Source organism: Anomaloglossus baeobatrachus, chromosome 3 (assembly GCF_048569485.1).
Source record: "Anomaloglossus baeobatrachus isolate aAnoBae1 chromosome 3, aAnoBae1.hap1, whole genome shotgun sequence".
Classification (NCBI taxonomy): Eukaryota; Metazoa; Chordata; class Amphibia; order Anura; family Aromobatidae; genus Anomaloglossus; species Anomaloglossus baeobatrachus.
The window spans coordinates 123,877,277-123,897,105 of NC_134355.1; the positions used below are offsets into that span (position 1 = coordinate 123,877,277).

General features: G+C 49.7%; 1 protein-coding gene across 1 annotated transcript in view; it reads left to right on the forward strand.

Moving 5' to 3' along the window:
* GINS1 (GINS complex subunit 1) overlaps positions 1–19,829 on the forward strand; it is a 62,766-nt gene that overhangs the window by 8,397 nt on the left and 34,540 nt on the right. Inside the window, exons 2-4 of the mRNA XM_075338116.1 lie at positions 10,042–10,106; positions 11,354–11,452; positions 15,913–16,003. Of these exons, the coding sequence (XP_075194231.1) occupies positions 10,042–10,106; positions 11,354–11,452; positions 15,913–16,003 (255 nt within the window). The remainder of the gene's footprint in view (positions 1–10,041; positions 10,107–11,353; positions 11,453–15,912; positions 16,004–19,829) is intronic.

The window sequence follows — 19,829 nt, forward strand, 5'->3', positions numbered from 1 at the left end:
CTCCCAGAATCCCAGGAAGAGGTTGGCGTACGAAGGCGCGCATGCCGCGCCCATCGCAGTGCCGCGCCTCTGGAGATAAAATTGATCTTTGAAAAGAAAAAAATTATGTGTGAGGGCGAAGTGGAGCAGCTCAAGAACTAAATTCCCCATTTTGCCACACCGACTGTCCATCCCAAGGAAGAAACGGACCGCCGCCAGACCATCTTCATGTCTAATGCTGGTATATAGGCTTTCAACATCAGATGTTACTATCAAAACATCCTCTTCTACAGAGATGCCGTCAATCCTGTTGAGAACGTCCGTAGTGTCCTTGACATAAGAGGGGAGTGTCTCAACGATAGGCTTCAAAAGATGGTCAATGAAGCGACATATCGGTTCACACAACCCCTCCATGCCGGACACTATCGGACGACCCGGTGGATTGACGGCATCCTTGTGTATCTTGGGCAAGAAATATAAAGTGGGTATTTTGGGTGATTTGTTGAAAAGCCCATCCAGCATTTTTTTTTTTTTTATGTCGTCATCACCACTTTTGAATGCACCTCGGTGCATTTTTTAACTTTTTTGATTTTTTGTTTCGTGTCTTTTTACCTCCTGGTTGTCTATTATCCATCCCCTCTTTTTCTTTTCTCGTTTTTTATTTTTATTTTCTTTTTCGCTCCTAATTGGGAGACCCAGACAGTGGGTGTATAGCTACTGCCTCTGGAGGCCGCACAAAGAACTACACTTAAAAGTGTAAGGCCCCTCCCCTTCTGGCTATACACCCTCCCGTAGGAGTACGGATTCCTCAGTTTTAGCTTTGTGCGCAAGGAGGTCAGACACGCACGCATAGCTCCATTGTTTTTAGTCAGCAGCAGCTGCTGACTATGTCGGATGGAAGAAAAGAGGGTCTATACAGACTCCCAGCATGCTCCCTTCTCACCCCACTTATGTCGGAGGTGTTTGTAAGGTTGAGGTACCCATTGCGGGTACGGCGGCAGGAGCCCACATGCTGATTCCTTCCCCATCCCTTTTTACAGGGCTCTGGGTGAAGTGGGATTTACCGGTCTCCAGGCACTGAGACCGTGCTCCATCTACAGCCCCTGGAGAAGATGCTGGATGGAGCGGAGTACATCAGGGACATGGCCCTGCTTCCTTAAGGTACTCTGTGTCCCCGTGCATTTGGCGCTCACACCGCAGCATGCTGGGTGTTGTAGTGCGCCGGGGGACATCAGCGCTGCGGCGCCTGTGCCATGGCCTCATTCAGCTTAGCTGAAGCAGGCACACTTATGGGAATCGGCCGCGCCGGCCGCTGGGACTGCGGCACGGCTGGCACTTGTAGTGCGCCGGGGACTTCAGCGCGGCCTGCGCTTTTACGGCGGCCGCGCTGATAACTACAGTCCCCGGCTTTTGCGGCCTGCTTCCGTTCGTTCCCGCCCCCAGACCTGCCAGTCAGGAGAGGGGCGGGACGCTGCCCACGTCTAGGACTCGGTCGCGCCGGCCGCTGGAACAGCAGCGCGGCTGGCACTTGTAGTGCGCCGGGGACTTCAGCGCGGCCCGCGCTTTTACGGCGGCCGCGCTGATAACTCGAGTCCCCGGCTTTTGCGGCCTGCTTTCGTTCGTTCCCGCCCCCAGACCTGCCAGTCAGGAGAGGGGCGGGACGCTGGCCAGTGCATCAGCGCTGAGGGCTGGAGTCGTTTTTACATACTCCAGCCCTCACAGTCAGCACAGAGGGGACACTGTTCCCGCACTTTTGTTTGGGAACTCCCACGGACCGCCCCTCTCCACATAAGCCGGCAGCCATTCTTGCTGACACGCTGAGCTGCAGAGGGGAGCCGGGGAGACCCAGACAAGGCATTCTGCAGCCTCTTACCCGCTGTTCAGCGGGCGGTAAGCAGCCCTCAGGGCTCACCCCCTCTTGTGCTCGTAGTATTCTTAGTATTTTGTTGCTACAAATACTTGGTATTACATAGCGCTGGTCGCCCTTTGGCTATAGACTCTCTCACATGCAGAGAGCCAGCAGCATGTCGCCCGTAAAACGCAAGGGTGCCAAGGCACAGACATTATATGCTTCCTGCACCGCATGTGGGACTTTTCTACCGGCAGGCTCCACGGACCCCCATTGTGTGCAGTGCTCGGCCCCTGCGGCGCTTGCACAGTCGGGACCTCTGCTGGACGTGTCCCAGGGTGTACCACCTGTGAATGCTGTCCAGGTGACAGGAACTGAGTTTGCAGCTTTTGCTGACAGAATGTCTCTCACTATGTCACAAATTCTTGACACATTGCGAGCTAGGCCTGTACTTCAGACCACGGACACTGTGCATGTATTGCCCCCTGGTCCCCCTCAGCTCCTAGCTCCGGGACGGGCATCTACACCTCAGGGTGAAGACTCTGACTCGGACGATGGCCCCGGGCAGCCTAAGCGGGCTCGTTATGACGGGCCTTCACATTCATCTCAATGGTCTGGATCCCAGCGGGATGAATCTATGGGTGATGAGGCGGACGTAACTGATCAGGATTCTGATCCTGGGACCGCTCTCAATCTAGATACACCAGATGGTGACGCCATAGTTAATGATCTTATATTTAACATCAATAAGATGTTGAATATTTCCCCACCAGCTCCTCCTGTAGAGGAGTCAGCTTCGCAGCACGAGAGAATCCATTTCAGATACCCTAAGCGTACATTAAGCACTTTTCTGGACCACGCTGACTTCAGAGACGCAATCCAGAAACCCCACGCTTATCCTGAAAGGCGTTTTCCTAAACGACTTAAAGATACACGCTACCCTTTTCCCTCTGAAGTGGTCAAGGGTTGGACCCAGTGTCCAAAAGTGGATCCTCCAATTTCCAGGCTTGCAGCTAGATCCTTGGTTGCTGTTGAAGATGGAGCGGCACTTAAAGATGCCACTGACAGGCAGATGGAGCTCTGGCTGAAATCCATCTATGAAGCGATTGGAGCGTCATTAGCGCCTTCTTTTGAGGCCGTATGGGCACTCCAAGCTATCACGGCCGGGCTTGCGCGAGTCGACTCAGTCACACGTGCATTTGCCCCGCAGGTAGCACCATTGACCTCGCAAATGGCGGCATTCGCGTCGTACGCGATTAATGCTGTTCTGGACGCTACAAGCCGCACGGCAGTGGCGTCAGCCAACTCAGTTGTTTTGCGTAGGGCTCTGTGGTTGAGACATTGGAAAGCAGATTCTCATTCCAAGAAGTGCTTAACCAATTTGCCTTTTTCTCGTGACCGATTGTTTGGAGAGCGTTTGGATGAAATCATCAAACACTCCAAGGGTAAGGACTCTTCCTTACCGCAACACAGACAAAACAAGCCCCAACAGAGGAGGGGTCAGTCTGGTTATCGGTCCTTTCGAGGACAGGGCAGGGCCCAATTCGCCTCGTCAAAAAAGACTCAAAAGGACCAGAGACGTTCAAATTCTTGGAGGTCTCAGTCACGCCCAAAAAGACCAGCCGGAGGAACCGTTGCCAAAACGACGTCCTCCTGACTTGCGGTCTCCGATGCCCACACCCGCGGTCGGTGGGAGGCTGTCCCACTTTGGCGACATTTGGCTAGCAAGCGTCAAGGACCGTTGGGTGAGAGATATTCTATCTCACGGGTACAGGATAGAGTTCAGTTCTCGTCCGCCAACTCGTTTCTTCCGAACTTCTCCACCACCAGACCGAGCCGATGCTCTGTTGCAGGCGGTGGCCGCTCTAAAGGCGGAAGGAGTGGTGACCTCCGTCCCTCTTCAGGAACAGGGTCACGGTTTTTACTCCAATCTGTTTGTGGTCCCAAAAAAGGACGGATCGTATCGTCCCGTCCTGGATCTGAAGTTGCTCAACAGACACGTAAAAGTCAGGAGGTTCCGGATGGAATCCCTACGCTCCGTCATAGCCTCAATGTCTCAGGGAGATTTTCTAGCATCAATAGACATCAAAGATGCGTATCTCCACGTGCCGATTGCACCAGAGCATCAGCGTTTCCTACGTTTCGTCATACACGACGAGCACCTACAGTTCGTAGCGTTACCCTTCGGTCTGGCAACAGCCCCCCGGGTCTTCACCAAAGTCATGGCAGCAGTAGTAGCTGTTCTGCACTCGCAGGGTCACTCGGTCATCCCGTATCTAGACGACCTGCTTATAAAGGCATCCTCTCAAGAAGCATGCCAACACAGTCTGAAGGTGGCGCTAGACACTCTCCAGACTTTCGGGTGGATTATCAACTTTCCAAAGTCTCATCTAACCCCGACCCAATCTCTGACTTATCTTGGCATGGAGTTTCATACTCTATCAGCGATAGTGAGGCTTCCACTGGACAAGCAGTGCTCGCTACGGACTGGAGTGCAATCTCTCCTTCAGAGCCAGTCGCACTCACTGAGGCGCCTCATGCATTTCCTAGGAAAGATGGTAGCAGCAATGGAGGCAGTCCCGTTCGCGCAGTTTCATCTGCGCCCTCTCCAATGGGACATTCTGCGCCAATGGGATGGGAAATCGACGTCCCTCGACAGGACTGTCTCCCTCTCTCAGACTGCCAAGGACTCTCTACGTTGGTGGCTTCTCCCCAACTCATTGTCACAGGGAAAGTCGTTCCTTCCCCCGTCCTGGGCAGTGGTCACGACAGATGCGAGCCTATCAGGGTGGGGAGCGGTGTTTCTCCACCACAGGGCTCAGGGGACGTGGACTCAGGAAGAGTCCACCTTGCAGATCAATGTTCTGGAAATCAGAGCAATCTATCTTGCCCTGCGAGCCTTCCAACAATGGCTGGTAGGCAAGCAGATTCGGATTCAGTCGGACAATTCCACGGCGGTGGCGTACATCAACCACCAAGGGGGAACACGCAGTCGCCAAGCTTTTCAAGAAGTCCAGCGGATTTTGACGTGGGTGGAAAGCAGAGCGTCCACCATATCTGCAGTTCACATCCCAGGCGTGGAAAACTGGGAAGCGGACTTTCTCAGTCGCCAGGGCATGGACGCAGGAGAATGGTCCCTTCACCCGGACGTGTTTCAACAGATCTGTTGCCGCTGGGGGTCGCCGGACGTCGATCTGATGGCGTCACGGCACAACAACAAGGTCCCAGTTTTCATGGCACGGTCTCACGATCACCGAGCGCTGGCGGCAGACGCCTTGGTTCAGGATTGGTCGCAATTCCGACTCCCCTATGTGTTCCCACCTCTAGCATTGTTACCCAGAGTTCTCCGGAAAATCAAGTCCGACTGCCAGCGAGCCATACTCGTCGCTCCAAATTGGCCAAGAAGGTCGTGGTACCCGGATCTGTGGCATCTCACGGTAGGCCAACCGTGGGCACTACCAGACCGTCCAGATCTGCTGTCTCAAGGGCCGTTTTTCCATCTGAATTCTGCGGCCCTGAACCTGACTGTGTGGCCATTGAGTCCTGGATCCTAGCGGCCTCAGGTTTATCTCAGGGAGTTGTTGCCACAATGAGACAGGCTAGAAAACCATCCTCAGCTAAGATCTATCACAGGACGTGGAAGATATTCTTAGCGTGGTGCTTGGCTCAAGGGTTTTCTCCCTGGCCATTTGCATTGCCAATTTTTCTTTCCTTCCTGCAGTCTGGGTTGGAAAAAGGTTTGTCCCTTAGCTCGCTTAAGGGTCAAGTCTCCGCGTTATCCGTATTCTTTCAGAAGCGCTTGGCACAGCTTTCTAAAGTACGCACGTTTCTCCAAGGAGTTTGTCATATCGTTCCTCCTTACAGACGGCCATTGGAACCCTGGGATCTGAACAAGGTTCTCCTTGCTCTTCAAAAGCCGCCTTTCGAGCCCTTGAAAGAGGTTCCCCTTTCTCGGCTTTCACAAAAGGTAGTTTTTCTTGTAGCGGTCACATCTCTTCGAAGAGTGTCCGAGCTGGCGGCGTTATCTTGCAAATCTCCCTTCCTGGTGTTTCACCAAGACAAGGTAGTACTGCGTCCAATTCCAGAGTTTTCTCCCAAGGTGGTTTCTTCCTTTCATCTCAATCAGGATATCACTTTGCCATCTTTGTGTCCGCATCCAGTTCACCAATTTGAAAAGGGTTTACATCTGTTGGACCTGGTGAGAGCACTCAGGATTTACATTTCTCGCACGGCGCCTCTACGCCGTTCGGATGCGCTCTTTGTCCTAGTCGCTGGTCAGCATAAGGGATCGCAAGCTTCCAAATCCACCCTGGCGCGGTGGATCAAGGAACCAATTCTTCACACATACCGTTCTGCTGGGCTTCAGATTCCATCTGGACTGAAGGCCCATTCTACCAGAGCCGTTGGTGCGTCCTGGGCGTTGAGGCATCAGGCTACGGCTCAGCAAGTGTGCCAGGCGGCTACCTGGTCGAGTCTGCACACGTTTACCAAACACTATCAAGTGCATACCTACGCTTCGGCAGACGCCAGCCTAGGTAGACGGGTCCTTCAGGCGGCGGTGGCCCACCTGTAGGAAGAGGCTGTATGACAGCCCGTTCATGTGGTATCTTTTTACCCACCCAGGGACTGCTTTTGGACGTCCCACTGTCTGGGTCTCCCAATTAGGAGCGAAAAAGAAGAAGGGAATTTTGTTTACTTACCGTAAATTCCTTTTCTTCTAGCTCCAATTGGGAGACCCAGCACCCGCCCTATCTGTTTTTAGGGTTTCGTTTTTTCGGGTGCACATGTTGTTCACGTTGTTTCTTAAGTTCTCCGATCTAGTTATCGGATTGAATTTGTTTTTGAAACTGTTATTGGCTTTCCTCCTTCTTGCTTTGGTACTAAAACTGAGGAATCCGTACTCCTACGGGAGGGTGTATAGCCAGAAGGGGAGGGGCCTTACACTTTTAAGTGTAGTTCTTTGTGCGGCCTCCAGAGGCAGTAGCTATACACCCACTGTCTGGGTCTCCCAATTGGAGCTAGAAGAAAAGGAATTTACGGTAAGTAAACAAAATTCCCTTCTTTTTTACTTTTTATATTTTTTATGTTTTGGCCGCTCTTGTTGCATGGATTCTGATTTTTCTGCTTCTCTATACTTAGATTCGGATCTCCAGCGGGTGTTGACTCTATATTTGGAATTTCCATCTATACTATTCATGCACGTTATCGATTGGACTCACGAAATAGTGAATCATATGAAGACATGTCCAATATTTTATACCATGGAGGTTTCCTTATCTGGATATGATGTAGAAATTTTGTTATGACTCTCTTGTAATAATTTACTGTTGTCTTCTTGTGCTGATGTCTTTTTAAAATACACCCTTTTGTAATCACCGGGGTATTTTTGTAGTATTTTTAGATTACGCTGTCCTCCGTACGCATGCGCGTTCCGCCTGGCCCTGCTGCTGGCTGTTCGGCCGCTATTGTGGCGGCGGCGCGTGCGCGGGAGCTGGATGACGCGTCCTGGCTCTTGCGCATGCGCCGCCTGTTGCTTTGCGGCCGGCCTGCCCGCGGCGCGGTCTTTGGCGGAGCGCGCATGCGTCAGTCAAGGGGATGACGTGACCGGAAATTCAGCATTTGCCGAACGTACTTTTCGGCGGCCTATTTAAATGCTTTACCTCATAGCTGGTGGATGATTCTTCCCATCCTGATGAAGCCGTGAGGTGGGGTGCACTCGCCCCCTCCTGGCGAAACACGTGTCGTTGGGCCGGGGGGTTACTTTCTTATTCGGGGCATTTATGTGGCATTGGCGATCCCTTGTCTTGTTCCTAATATAGGTATGTTTTTTCACCTGTGAAACTTTTCAGGGCAGGCATTTTTAGTTTTTTACATATGGGGTGGGTTTATGCAGAACACCCGTTTGTGTGTGGTTTGGATGAACTTCTATTTATGAATTAATCTGCACTATAGCACTTTATGTCCTTTGGAGAGTTCATCTCACACTTGAATTGCAAGAGATCACTAACTCCTAACGGGTTCTCTGCATACATTCAACATTATTACTATATACTATTTATGCCTGCTTGTTTGTATATATACAACTTTGTATTTGACAGCTATAATCTTTTTGCCACTTCTGCCCTGCATATTTGTTTTAAATCTCCTGCCTTAACCCCTCCTTGTCTATAATAAATATATTTTGCATTTAAAACTCCAGGCAAGATAAAGCCTGACAGCTGGGGGCTGGAATTCTCAGGCTAGGGAGGCCCTTAGCTAACGGGCCCTCCCCAGCCTAAATAAAGCAGCCTGCAGCCACTCCTGAATTGGTGTATTAATTAGCTGCGCCAATCCTGGCGCTTACCCAGCTCATACTAGTTGCCATGAAGTTATGGCAATCAGGGTAATATAAGGGGTTAATGACAGCTGTGATTTGTCAAAAAGTCATAGTTATGATGAAGCCCAAGGTTAGTAATGGCGAGGGGTCTGAGACCCCTCCCCCATTACTAATCGTGTAAGTAAAAATAAATGAACACAAAACACAGAGAAAAAAACTTTATTAAAACAACAACTCATAATCCATAGCACGACAATACCAGCTCTGCTACATCCTGAGGTCACAGTGCATGGTCACATTAGAAAAACTGTGGTCTCAGAGACACAATGACAGCCACAAATGGAAGTGGTGATGTCAGTAATGTCACCTGAGGTCACAGCTGTCCGTTCCCACGGTACCTCAGTTGTGACCTGAGGAGAACTCAATACCCGAATACCAGATTAGGCTATGTGCACACGTTGAGTATTTGGTTGCAGAAAATCTGCATCTTCTGCCAGAAAAATGTTCCAAAAATGTGATGCGCTCTTCTACCAGGAGATACAGATTTGGTGGAGAAATATTCTACAGAAATCTGCACCAAATCTGCAAGGAAGTCAATTATTAGGGGTACTTCTCACATAGCGAGATCGCTGCTGAGTCACGGTTTTTGTGACGCACCAGTGACCTCATCAGCGATCTCGCTGTGTGTGACACTGAGCAGCGATCTGGCCCCTGCTGTGAGATCGCTGCTCGTTACACAGAGTGCTGGTTCATTTTTTGGACGTTGCTCTCCCGCTGTGCAGCACACATCGCTGTGTTTGACAGCGAGAGAGCAACGATCTGAATGTGCAGGGAGCCGGCTTCTGGCAGCCTGCGGTAAGCTGTAACCAAGGTAAATATCGGGTAACCAAGCAAAGTGCTTTGCTTGGTTACCCAATATGTACCTTGGTTACTAGCGTCCGCCGCTCTCAGGCTGCCAGTGCCGGCTCCCTGCACACGTAGCCAGAGTACACATCGGGTAAATAAGCAAAGCGGTTTGCTTATTAACCCGATGTGTACTCTGGCTACGAGTGCAGGGAGCCAGCGCTAAGCGGTGTGCGCTGGTAACCAAGGTAAATATCGGGTAACCAAGTGCTTGGTTACCCGATATTTACCTTAGTTACCAAGCGCAGCATCGCTTCCACGTGTCGCTGGTGAGATCTGCCTGATTGACAGCTCACCAGCGACCATGTAGCGACGCACCAGCGATCCTGACCAGGTCAGATCGCTGGAGCGTCGCTAAAGTGTGACGGTACCCTTACACTGTGAGCTGTTTCAATACAAAGAGTGTTTTATCAGCAGGAGATTATCACTATCTGACCTGCTGCCTCATGCAGCCTGGTCCAACCACACACCGAGCACTCATTAGCAGCTCACTGTCAATATACAATGTACACCAAAAGCTGTGGTGTGGATGAGAGTATCTTTCTGGGCTGTGCTACATATATCTAAAAACTCTGTCACAGCCCAGTAAACTAAGTGATAAATTGTTGGAATTGGGGTCTCTTTCCCCACATTATGCTGCTCTTAGATGAGCTTGCAAGAACCTGACGGAAACATACTGGTCACCATAGCAGAGGGACTCGCTGAGGGACCCTTCACCACCATCCTGGGAAGCTAAGCTACAGCCTGCGCTCCATAGGAGAACTGCCACTGCCATACCCTGGTACTGCAGGTCATGGTACAAGTGATTGGACCATCAGAGGTCACTGTTCAGGCTCCAAGGTGGAGGGTCGCCTTGAACAAAGGATCCCAAAAGCAATCTCTCTCATTTTCTGATGCGTTCATTGTGGACATACAGTTCTCAGGATGATCAATTCCAGATTCTCATGACAGAAAAATAAGTATTACCTGGATCTTGTATTTTTTCTTTTTTTAGGAGGATGGAATCAGACAAGTTCTGGAGGAGATGAAAGCTTTGTATGAGCAGAACCAAGGCGACGTGTGAGTAACCTGGAGATATCCCTGAGCTGCACGGCACTGTGGGGCCTCACCGTCCACAGCAGGGGGACTCCCCATTGGCAAGAGTATATGACAAAATAAAAAAAAAAGCATGTATTTTTTTTTGTTTATCCTGCAGTGCTGAAATGACCTTAAAATAAACACAGAATTATTGCTATATTTTTCACACTATAATAATCTATTTATAGCACCATTAATTCCACAGCGCTTAATACATCAGCAACAGTGTCCCCATCGGGGCTCACGATCTAAGGTCCCTATCAGTATGTCTTTGGAGTGTGGGAGGAAACCCACACAAACACGGGGAGAACATACAATCACCTTGCAGATGTTGTCCTTGGTAGGCTTTGAACCCAGGACTCCAGCGCTGCAAGACTGCAGTGCTAACCACTGAGCCACCATGATGCCCTACAAAACATACATTTTTAACCGCTGCATGTTAGGCAACTTTTCATTTTTTATTTATTTTTTTTTTTTTCCACCAAAAGCCATTACTGTACTTATTATTTTTCCATTGACGTAGCTTAATGAATTGTTGTGGGTTTTTTTTTTTCTCCTTTATTTTTCTATATTGTATAATGAATACCAGGAATAAAATTCGAAGTGTAGGAAAATAATAAAAAAAAAAAAGTGAGTACCATGGGGTAGATGTATGCTGAGCTCAATGATTGGCTGCAGCAGTGATGTAAGCGGATGACGTCGGCATTGCAACCAAAACACTGAGGCTGAAGCTTCGGCGCTGGACCTGGGAAGGATGAGGATCAGTTCAGTTTTGTTCTGTAGAGAAACACATTTGGGTCCACTTTTCTCTTAAGGAAGTCTGTCAGTAGGATCAACCCTCCCAAGCGATCTACTGTATAGTGGTGTATAGGTAATAGGATACATTGATACCTGTGATCCAATGTCTTATTCCAGAGAAATCCACACCTTTCTTATATGTAAATGAGCTGTTCCGGGCTATGGGCCGCACACTGACCTCCCTGAGAATCTGCCTCCAATTTTGGTGGTAATGCCCCAAGTATTTTCAAACCAGTGCTAGACTTTAGTCCCAAAAATAACACATGACATGATGTAAATAAAATCCTGAACCGTCCTGTTGCTGTTGATGATTCTCAGATAAACTAATCCCCAAAAATTGCCACCAGTGTTCTTAGGGCCAATGATAGCAATGCTGCTAGGACTTTAATGGCTTTTTTTTTTCTTTTTTTTTTTCTGTCCCTCTGCTACAGCAACGAAGCAAAAACAGAAAACCGTAGTGAATTGATACCAACGATTAAATTCCGCCATTGTTGTCTTCTACGAAATCGACGGTGCATTGTGGCATATCTGTAAGTTGTACATCTGTAGCTTAGTTTTTAGGATTATTGAAATTGGAAAAAAGAATATATTTACCGTATTTTTCGCTTTATAAGACGCACCTGATTATAAGACGCACCCCCAAATTTGGTGAAGGAATAGAGAATTTTTTAATAAATGGGGTCCGTCTTATAATGCCAGTGTCCGTCTGACAAATCATATAGGGTATATGTCCCTCATAGCCCCCCCCATCCTAAAATTAGCCCTCTGAATCTGGATATGGCCCAGTGATGCCACATGTCCCCTATGCCTGGCACACATCCTCTATGGCTGGCACACAGCCCACTGTGGCGGCACACGGCCCACTGTGGCGGCACACGGCCCCATGTGGCTGCACACGGCCCCATGTGGCTGCACACGGCCCCATGTGGCTGCACACGGCCCCATGTGGCTGCACACGGCCCCATGTGGCTGCACACGGCCCCATGTGGCTGCACACGGCCCCATGTGGCTGCACACGGCCCCATGTGGCTGCACACGGCCCCATGTGGCTGCACACGGCCCCATGTGGCTGCACACGGCCCCATGTGGCTGCACACGGCCCCATGTGGCTGCACACGGCCCCATGTGGCTGCACACGGCCCCATGTGGCTGCACACGGCCCCATGTGGCTGCACACGGCCCCATGTGGCTGCACACGGCCCCATGTGGCTGCACACGGCCCCATGTGGCTGCACACGGCCCCATGTGGCTGCACACGGCCCCATGTGGCTGCACACGGCCCCATGTGGCTGCACACGGCCCCATGTGGCTGCACACGGCCCCATGTGGCTGCACACGGCCCACTATTGCTGGCACACGGCCCACTATTGCTGGCACACGGCCCCATGTGGCGGCACCCGGCCCCATGTGGCGGCACCCGGCCCCATGTGGCGGCACCCGGCCCCATGTGGCGGCACCCGGCCCCATGTGGCGGCACCCGGCCCCATGTGGCGGCACCCGGCCCCATGTGGCGGCACACGGCCCCATGTGGCGGCACACGGCCCCATGTGGCGGCACACGGCCCCATGTGGCGGCACACGGCCCACTATTGCTGGCACACGGCCCCATGTGGCGGCACACGGCCCCATGTGGCGGCACACGGCCCCATGTGGCGGCACACGGCCCCATGTGGCGGCACACGGCATGTGGCGGCACACGGCCCCATGTGGCTGCACACGGCCCCATGTGGCTGCACACGGCCCCATGTGGCTGCACACGGCCCCATGTGGCTGCACACGGCCCCATGTGGCTGCACACGGCCCCATGTGGCTGCACACGGCCCCATGTGGCTGCACACGGCCCCATGTGGCTGCACACGGCCCCATGTGGCTGCACACGGCCCCATGTGGCTGCACACGGCCCCATGTGGCTGCACACGGCCCACTATTGCTGGCACACGGCCCACTATTGCTGGCACACGGCCCCATGTGGCGGCACCCGGCCCCATGTGGCGGCACCCGGCCCCATGTGGCGGCACCCGGCCCCATGTGGCGGCACCCGGCCCCATGTGGCGGCACCCGGCCCCATGTGGCGGCACCCGGCCCCATGTGGCGGCACACGGCCCCATGTGGCGGCACACGGCCCCATGTGGCGGCACACGGCCCCATGTGGCGGCACACGGCCCACTATTGCTGGCACACGGCCCCATGTGGCGGCACACGGCCCCATGTGGCGGCACACGGCCCCATGTGGCGGCACACGGCCCCATGTGGCGGCACACGGCCCCATGTGGCGGCACACGGCATGTGGCGGCACACGGCCCCATGTGGCTGCACACGGCCCCATGTGGCTGCACACGGCCCCATGTGGCTGCACACGGCCCCATGTGGCTGCACACAGCCCACTATTGCTGGCACATGGCCCCATGTGGCGGCACCCGGCCCCATGTGGCGGCACCCGGCCCCATGTGGCGGCACCCGGCCCCATGTGGCGGCACCCGGCCCCATGTGGCGGCACACGGCCCCATGTGGCGGCACACGGCCCCATGTGGCGGCACACGGCCCCATGTGGCGGCACACGGCCCCATGAGGCTGCACACAGCCCACTATTGCTGGCACATGGCCCCATGTGGCGGCACATGGCCCCATGTGGTGGCACACGGCCCCATGTGGCTGCACACAGCCCACTATTGCTGGCACATGGCCCCATGTGGCGGCACATGGCCCCATGTGGCTGCACACAGCCCACTATTGCTGGCACATGGCCCCATGTGGCGGCACCCGGCCCCATGTGGCGGCACCCGGCCCCATGTGGCGGCACACGGTCCACTATTGCTGGCACATGGCCCCATGTGGCGGCACACGGCCCCATGTAGCGGCACATGGCCCACTATTGCTGGCACATGGCCCACTATTGCTGGCACACAGCTCCCTGTGTTATATATCGCCCCATGCTGCTGCTTTTAGGAAAATAAACTTTCCTTACCTTCTCCAGCATTGTCCTGTCTGTGTCCCCCTCCTCGGGGTTGATCTCCGGCCTCCTGCATTTCCTGGTTCTCGGCCGGTCATGTGATCGGCACGGCAGAGTGAAATCTCTTGTGCCTTATCACAGCAGCAGGAGGGAGGCCTGGCAGACACGCTGGAGGAGGTGAGTAAAAAGTTTATTATTTTACTGTTTGCAGCAGCATAGGGGACATAGCTAACACGGGGGAGGGGGCATGTGCAATCAAAGAAGGGGCAGGCAGATATAATATACACTGCTGCCCCAGCCCATCGCCGCGGTGCACTTTCAGCACCATGGTGGTGGACAGCAGCTGTGCATATTATATGAGCGGGTGCAGGAGATCAAAGTCTGCTGCTCCCAGCTTTCACAAGTCCCCCAGCAGAGCTCCAGAGCTGCCCGCACCTCCCCTGGACTCTGTAGTGTGTGTGTGTATGTATGTATATATATATATATATATATATATATATATATATATATATATATATATATATATATATATATATATATATATATATATATATATATATATATATATATATATATATATATATATATATATATATATATATATATATATATATATATATATATATATATATACACCCCCCCCCCCCCCGTATATTCGGATTATAAGACGCACCCCCTACTTTCCCCCAAAATTTGGGGGAACAAAAGTGCGTCTTATAAAGCGAAAAATACGGTAGTTCTTTTGTTTTATTTTCTTTCTGCACTTTTATTTTCTATTTTTCCATTGACTTATAAAGGGCTTGTTCCTTTGTGGAATGAGTTATTTTGAACAAAAAGTACAAGTACAAGTGCAGTGAAATGGTGAAAAGAAAAAAACCTGCGATTCTTCAATTTTTCTATTTTTTTTTTTATTTTAGGTTTTGCTTTTTTACATTGTTGAGGGTGCGATAAAAATTATTTGACAATAGAGTTCTGCAGAGGAGTAAGATTACAGCAATACCCCAATATCAAACCTTGAGCTTTTTAATAAAAACAATAAGGGCTTGTTTTTTCACGTGAGCCAACCCCCCACCCCCCCTTTTTTTTTCTTTTGACACTTGCTTTAAGGTGTATATGTAGTTTTGTTTACTTTTTGTTGCATTTTAGTAAGTGTGGCGATCTAAAAACACCAATTCTGGAATTTTTCTTTATCCTTTTTAGAATTCTCTGGATGAATGTATATTTATGTTTTATTACTTTTGGCAGTACCAAATATGTAATTTATTTATTTTTTAGTCTTTACACTTTGTGGTTTATGTTTGAGTATAAGGATGTATTGATATTTTTTGAATACACTCACTTTTGTAAAAGCATCCATCCCCTCCTCTTTTTCTGTGCTGAGGTTCTCTTAGGGTACTTTCACACTTGCGTTGTTTTCCTTCCGTCACAATCCGCCCTTTTGGAAAACAGCGGAATCCGTTAACTGATTCCGCTGTTTCCCATAGACTTGTATGGATGACGGATTGTGCCAAAAGGACCTGCGTTGCTTCCGCTGGGCGACACTGCGTTGCTTCCGCCCAGCGGGAGGAACGCAGCATGTAACGTTTTTTTTTCAGCAGCGTAATCCTTAGGATTTCACTGCACATCCTCTCTGGCTCCCTGCACCCGTAAACAAGGTGATCACCGCCGGTGAAACTGTAAAAAAAAAAAAGGCTGATTCCGTTGTTTTGTGCGATCCGTTGCATCCGTTGTGCCACTATATGCAACACATCCGTTGCATCCGTTACACAATGCAATGGATACCGTTCAACGCAAGTGTGAAACTAGCCTTAAGGATAACCAATAAGTAAGACATTGATGCCATTTGTCACCTCAGTAGGTGTAAAACCCCTTTTTCCCATGCTAAACTGACAATGTATTTTTTCCCCCAAAGCTGGAGCTGATGTCATTGCAGGAAAGCCATGTATTGGGGACATTATTTGATAGGAAAACGTGATATGGGTGGTAGAGAGAGGTCTTCCATGGACAACATAATTTATTCACAAATTGTATCTCTTCCTAGATATGACCGCATGCTTCGGATCCGCGCTCTTCGATGGGAGTATGGCAGCGTGCTGCCCAATGCTTTGAGGTTCCATATGTCTGCAGAGGAGGTGCGCTTCAAGGTTTTTAGGTCTTAGGGTCGAAGGGTTGAAGGGTCGAAGGGTTTGGGAATACAAATTCATTAAAATGTTTAACTCTGTGGACACAGGACTCAACCTGTCAGAAAGATTTATGGCACATTACAAAATTTGAGGAGTCTATTCCAGAGATTCACCAGACCTCTCATCCTACATGGATATTGGGACAATAAAACTCTCACACCACTAATCAAAGCTAATTAAGGATTCACTTTCTAAGCTCAGTGTTTGTTTATTTAAATGTCTTTTTATTATGCCATCCCTCTGCTCTGTTTGTGCATATATTTGTTTCTTTGGATATTTTGTCATACCATGCCTGATGAAGGGACCTGAAGTGTCTCGAAAGCTTGCTTTGTAACATCACTTTATTTTATTTTAGTTAGCCATTAAAAGGTATCACAAGATTATAATTTTGTTCCTCTCACTGAGAACATTCAATAATTCATGGTTTTTACTAACTGATGTCAGCATGTATCTGTCTGCTACATCTGCTGCCTCCACCATAAACACGAGGCTCTTCCAATATGACTATTTTAATAAGTAGAGGGGCGATAGGCGTCTGTATGGCTCCGATTGGAACAAAGGACATGCCCAATTCATTTCCCCTCAACAGTGTCTGTCAGGATAGTAGTCGGGCCTGCGTACACATATGATGGTTACTTGTTTCTGTCTGTGTGGGTTCTTTCCTCTTGTGTGCTGGCCATATTATCATGATTTGCCTTTTCTAATATTTTTTTACTTATTAATTTTTACTTAGATTACAAATGGGAGACTTGTAAATGGGATCTGTACAATGTCCACAATGAATCCAAACACAGCTCTCCGATTATATGCAGTACTAGTAGAATTTCCCGACTTTGCATGGGAGCATTTGCTTTTCTCTGTTTGTGTCTTAGTACATTACAAAGTTTTAAATGATGTTTGCATTGGTGGTGCTTGAGAGTGAGATCTAGAGCTGAGAAACTGTTTTAAAATTGATTTACCTGTTTGGTGCATATTAGTTGCTGTTCGGCCATAAATTAATATTTGTTTCGTATTCTATTTTTAGTGGTGAATATCTTTAGAACGTTTCCCCTGGGTATCAGCTCTCTAGACTCTACATTTCTTAAGTCTCTGATTTACCTGCATGGCAAAAGTAGGACAGATTGCTGCAGTCAATTGGCTGTAAATATTTGTCTTCTGTTTTTTTGTGTTTTGGTTTTTTTTGGAAGGAACAGTAGATCCAAGAGAGCTGAAACCCAGTGTAAACACTCCCAAAGTGTCTGATTTAGAAGTGTCAAATATGGGGCAGAGTGGCTAAAGGTGGTGTCACGCACAGCGACGTCGCTGCTACGTCACCGTTTTCTGTGACGTTGTAGCGACGTCCCATCGCTGTGTGTGATATCCAGCAACGAGCTGGCCCCTGCTGTGAGGTCGCCGCTCGTTGCTGAATGTCCTTCATTTTTTGCTCGTCGCTCTCCCGCTGTGAAGCACACATTGCTGTGTGAGAGAGCGACGAACTGAAGCGAGCAGGGAGCCGGCTTATGGCAGCCTGCGGTAAGCTGTAACCACGGTAAACATCGGGTAACCAAGGGAATCCCTTTCCTTGGTTACCCGATATTTACATTAGTTACTAGCACCGCCGCTCTCACGCTGCCAGTGTCGGCTCCCTGCGCTCCTAGCCAGGGTACACATCTGGTTAATTACCCGATGTGTACTCCAGCTACGTGAGCAGGGAGCCAGCACTGGCAGTGTGAGAGCACACCTCTTAGCGCTGGCTCCCTGCACATGGAGCCGGAGTACACATCGGGTAATTAACCAGATGTGTACCCTGGCTAGGAGAGCAGGGAGCCAGCGCTAAGCGTGTGCGCTGGTAACCAAGGTAAATATCGGGTAATAGTTACCCGATATTTACCTTAGTTACCAAGTGCAGCATGGCTTCCACAGCGACGCGTGTCGTTATGATCGCTGCTGCGTCGCTGTGTTTGACAGCTAAGCAGCGATCATAACAGCGACTTACAAGGTCGCTGTTGCGTCACAGAAAATGGTGACATAACAGCGATGTCGTTGTCACTGTCGCTATGTGTGAACCCAGCTTAAGTCTTTTGGTTGTAAATTAATGTTTCGTATCTTTGTCTTTGCTAATATCTCAAGAACGGTAGGTCCTAGAGAGCTGAAAAACCTTGAAGCGTAACTGTACAAATGAAAATAAGCAACTCTGATATTTATCAGATAAATCTGCTTCTTTCTCTGCCAGAATTGATCAGTCATTATCGATATTCTCAATTCTAAGGTAAAATCTGTATTTAGTGAAGACTTTCCCATTACTGAGATAGGAGATGACAATTGGTGCTGATGAGATTCTATGTAGATTGAAGGGGTGGACCTCTGTCTCTACCTCCTCCCATCAACATAGAATCTCATCAGCACAATCTGCCATCTCCTATCTCAGTAATGGGAAAGTCTTCACTGAATACAGATTTTACCTTAGAATTGGGAATATCGATAATGACTGATCAATTCTGGCAGAGAAAGAAGCAGATTTGTCTGATAAGGTATATTAGAGTTGCTTATTTTCATGTGTACAGTTACACTTCAAGGTTTTTCAGCTCTCTAGGAATTACCTTTCTTGAGATATTCGCAAAGACAAAAAAGAAAACAAATATTCATTTACAGCCAAAAGACTGAGCCACTCTGCCACATATTTGACATACTGTATTTTTCATTTTATAAGATGCACCCAAAATTTAGAGGAGAATAAAAATGTGGTCCGTTTTGTAATCCGGTGGTGTCTTAACGGTAAGGGGGAGCTGGAGTGGGGGTCATAGGAGACAGGGGCGGTCGTGGAGCAGGCCGGTGCGGCAGGGGTGGTGGAGCTGGGGCCACAGGAGGCATGGGGGTCGTGGAGCAGGGTGGTGCGGCGGGTGTCCCAGATGCTTGGCGGCGTTATGAGGCAGAGAAAACATACAGGAGCTGTCAGCAGTGCGGGCTTCGAAGAAATTGCGCCTGGAGTCAGTGCGTTCCCAAATTGAGTTATCGGCTCAGTGACAAGCCAAGATCTCATCTGCGCACACGCCACCTCCGGGCATCATTTTCCTTAAGTCAGCTGCTGGGACATCAATGGGCCAGATGTGGTGCGTGTGCAGATGATATATTGAGCTGACTTCTTCAGTATGGCCCCTACCTCACCGCGCATAGCAGAGAGCATCATCACAAAGAGCAGTGCCTGCCGCACAGCGCCCGCAGCATCGCCCCTGCCTCCTGTCACCATTCTCCACTGCCCCCCCCCGGTAAGCTACATTTGGATTATAAGACCCACCCCTCATTTTCCTCCCAAATTTTTGGGAGGATAAGTGTGTTTTATAATCTGAAAATACAGCACTTCTAAATCAGACACTTTGGGAGTTTTTACGCTAGGTTTCAGCTCTCTTGGATCTACCGTTCTTGACAAAAAAAAAATTAGAACACCTATTTACAGCCAATTGACTTTAGCAATCTGCCCTCCATTTGCCACGTAGGTAAATCAGGGACTTTAGAACATTTTTACCTGGGTATCCGCTGTCTGGACTCTACTCCTGTGTGTCAATTTTGGTGCAGGTTGGTTCCGACATTTTGGATGTGCCTACAGAATAGACATCAGAAACAATTTTTTTTTATATATTTAGTTATCTGAAAGCCCCTCATGAAGGCCTCCCTGCACCCAGCTCCGTTTGTCTCTACATATTAGAGGTGTATGTAGCTATTTTTCTTTGTCGCTCCATTGGGAGACCCAGACAATTGGGGTGTATAGCTTCTGCCTCCGGAGGCCACACAAAGTATT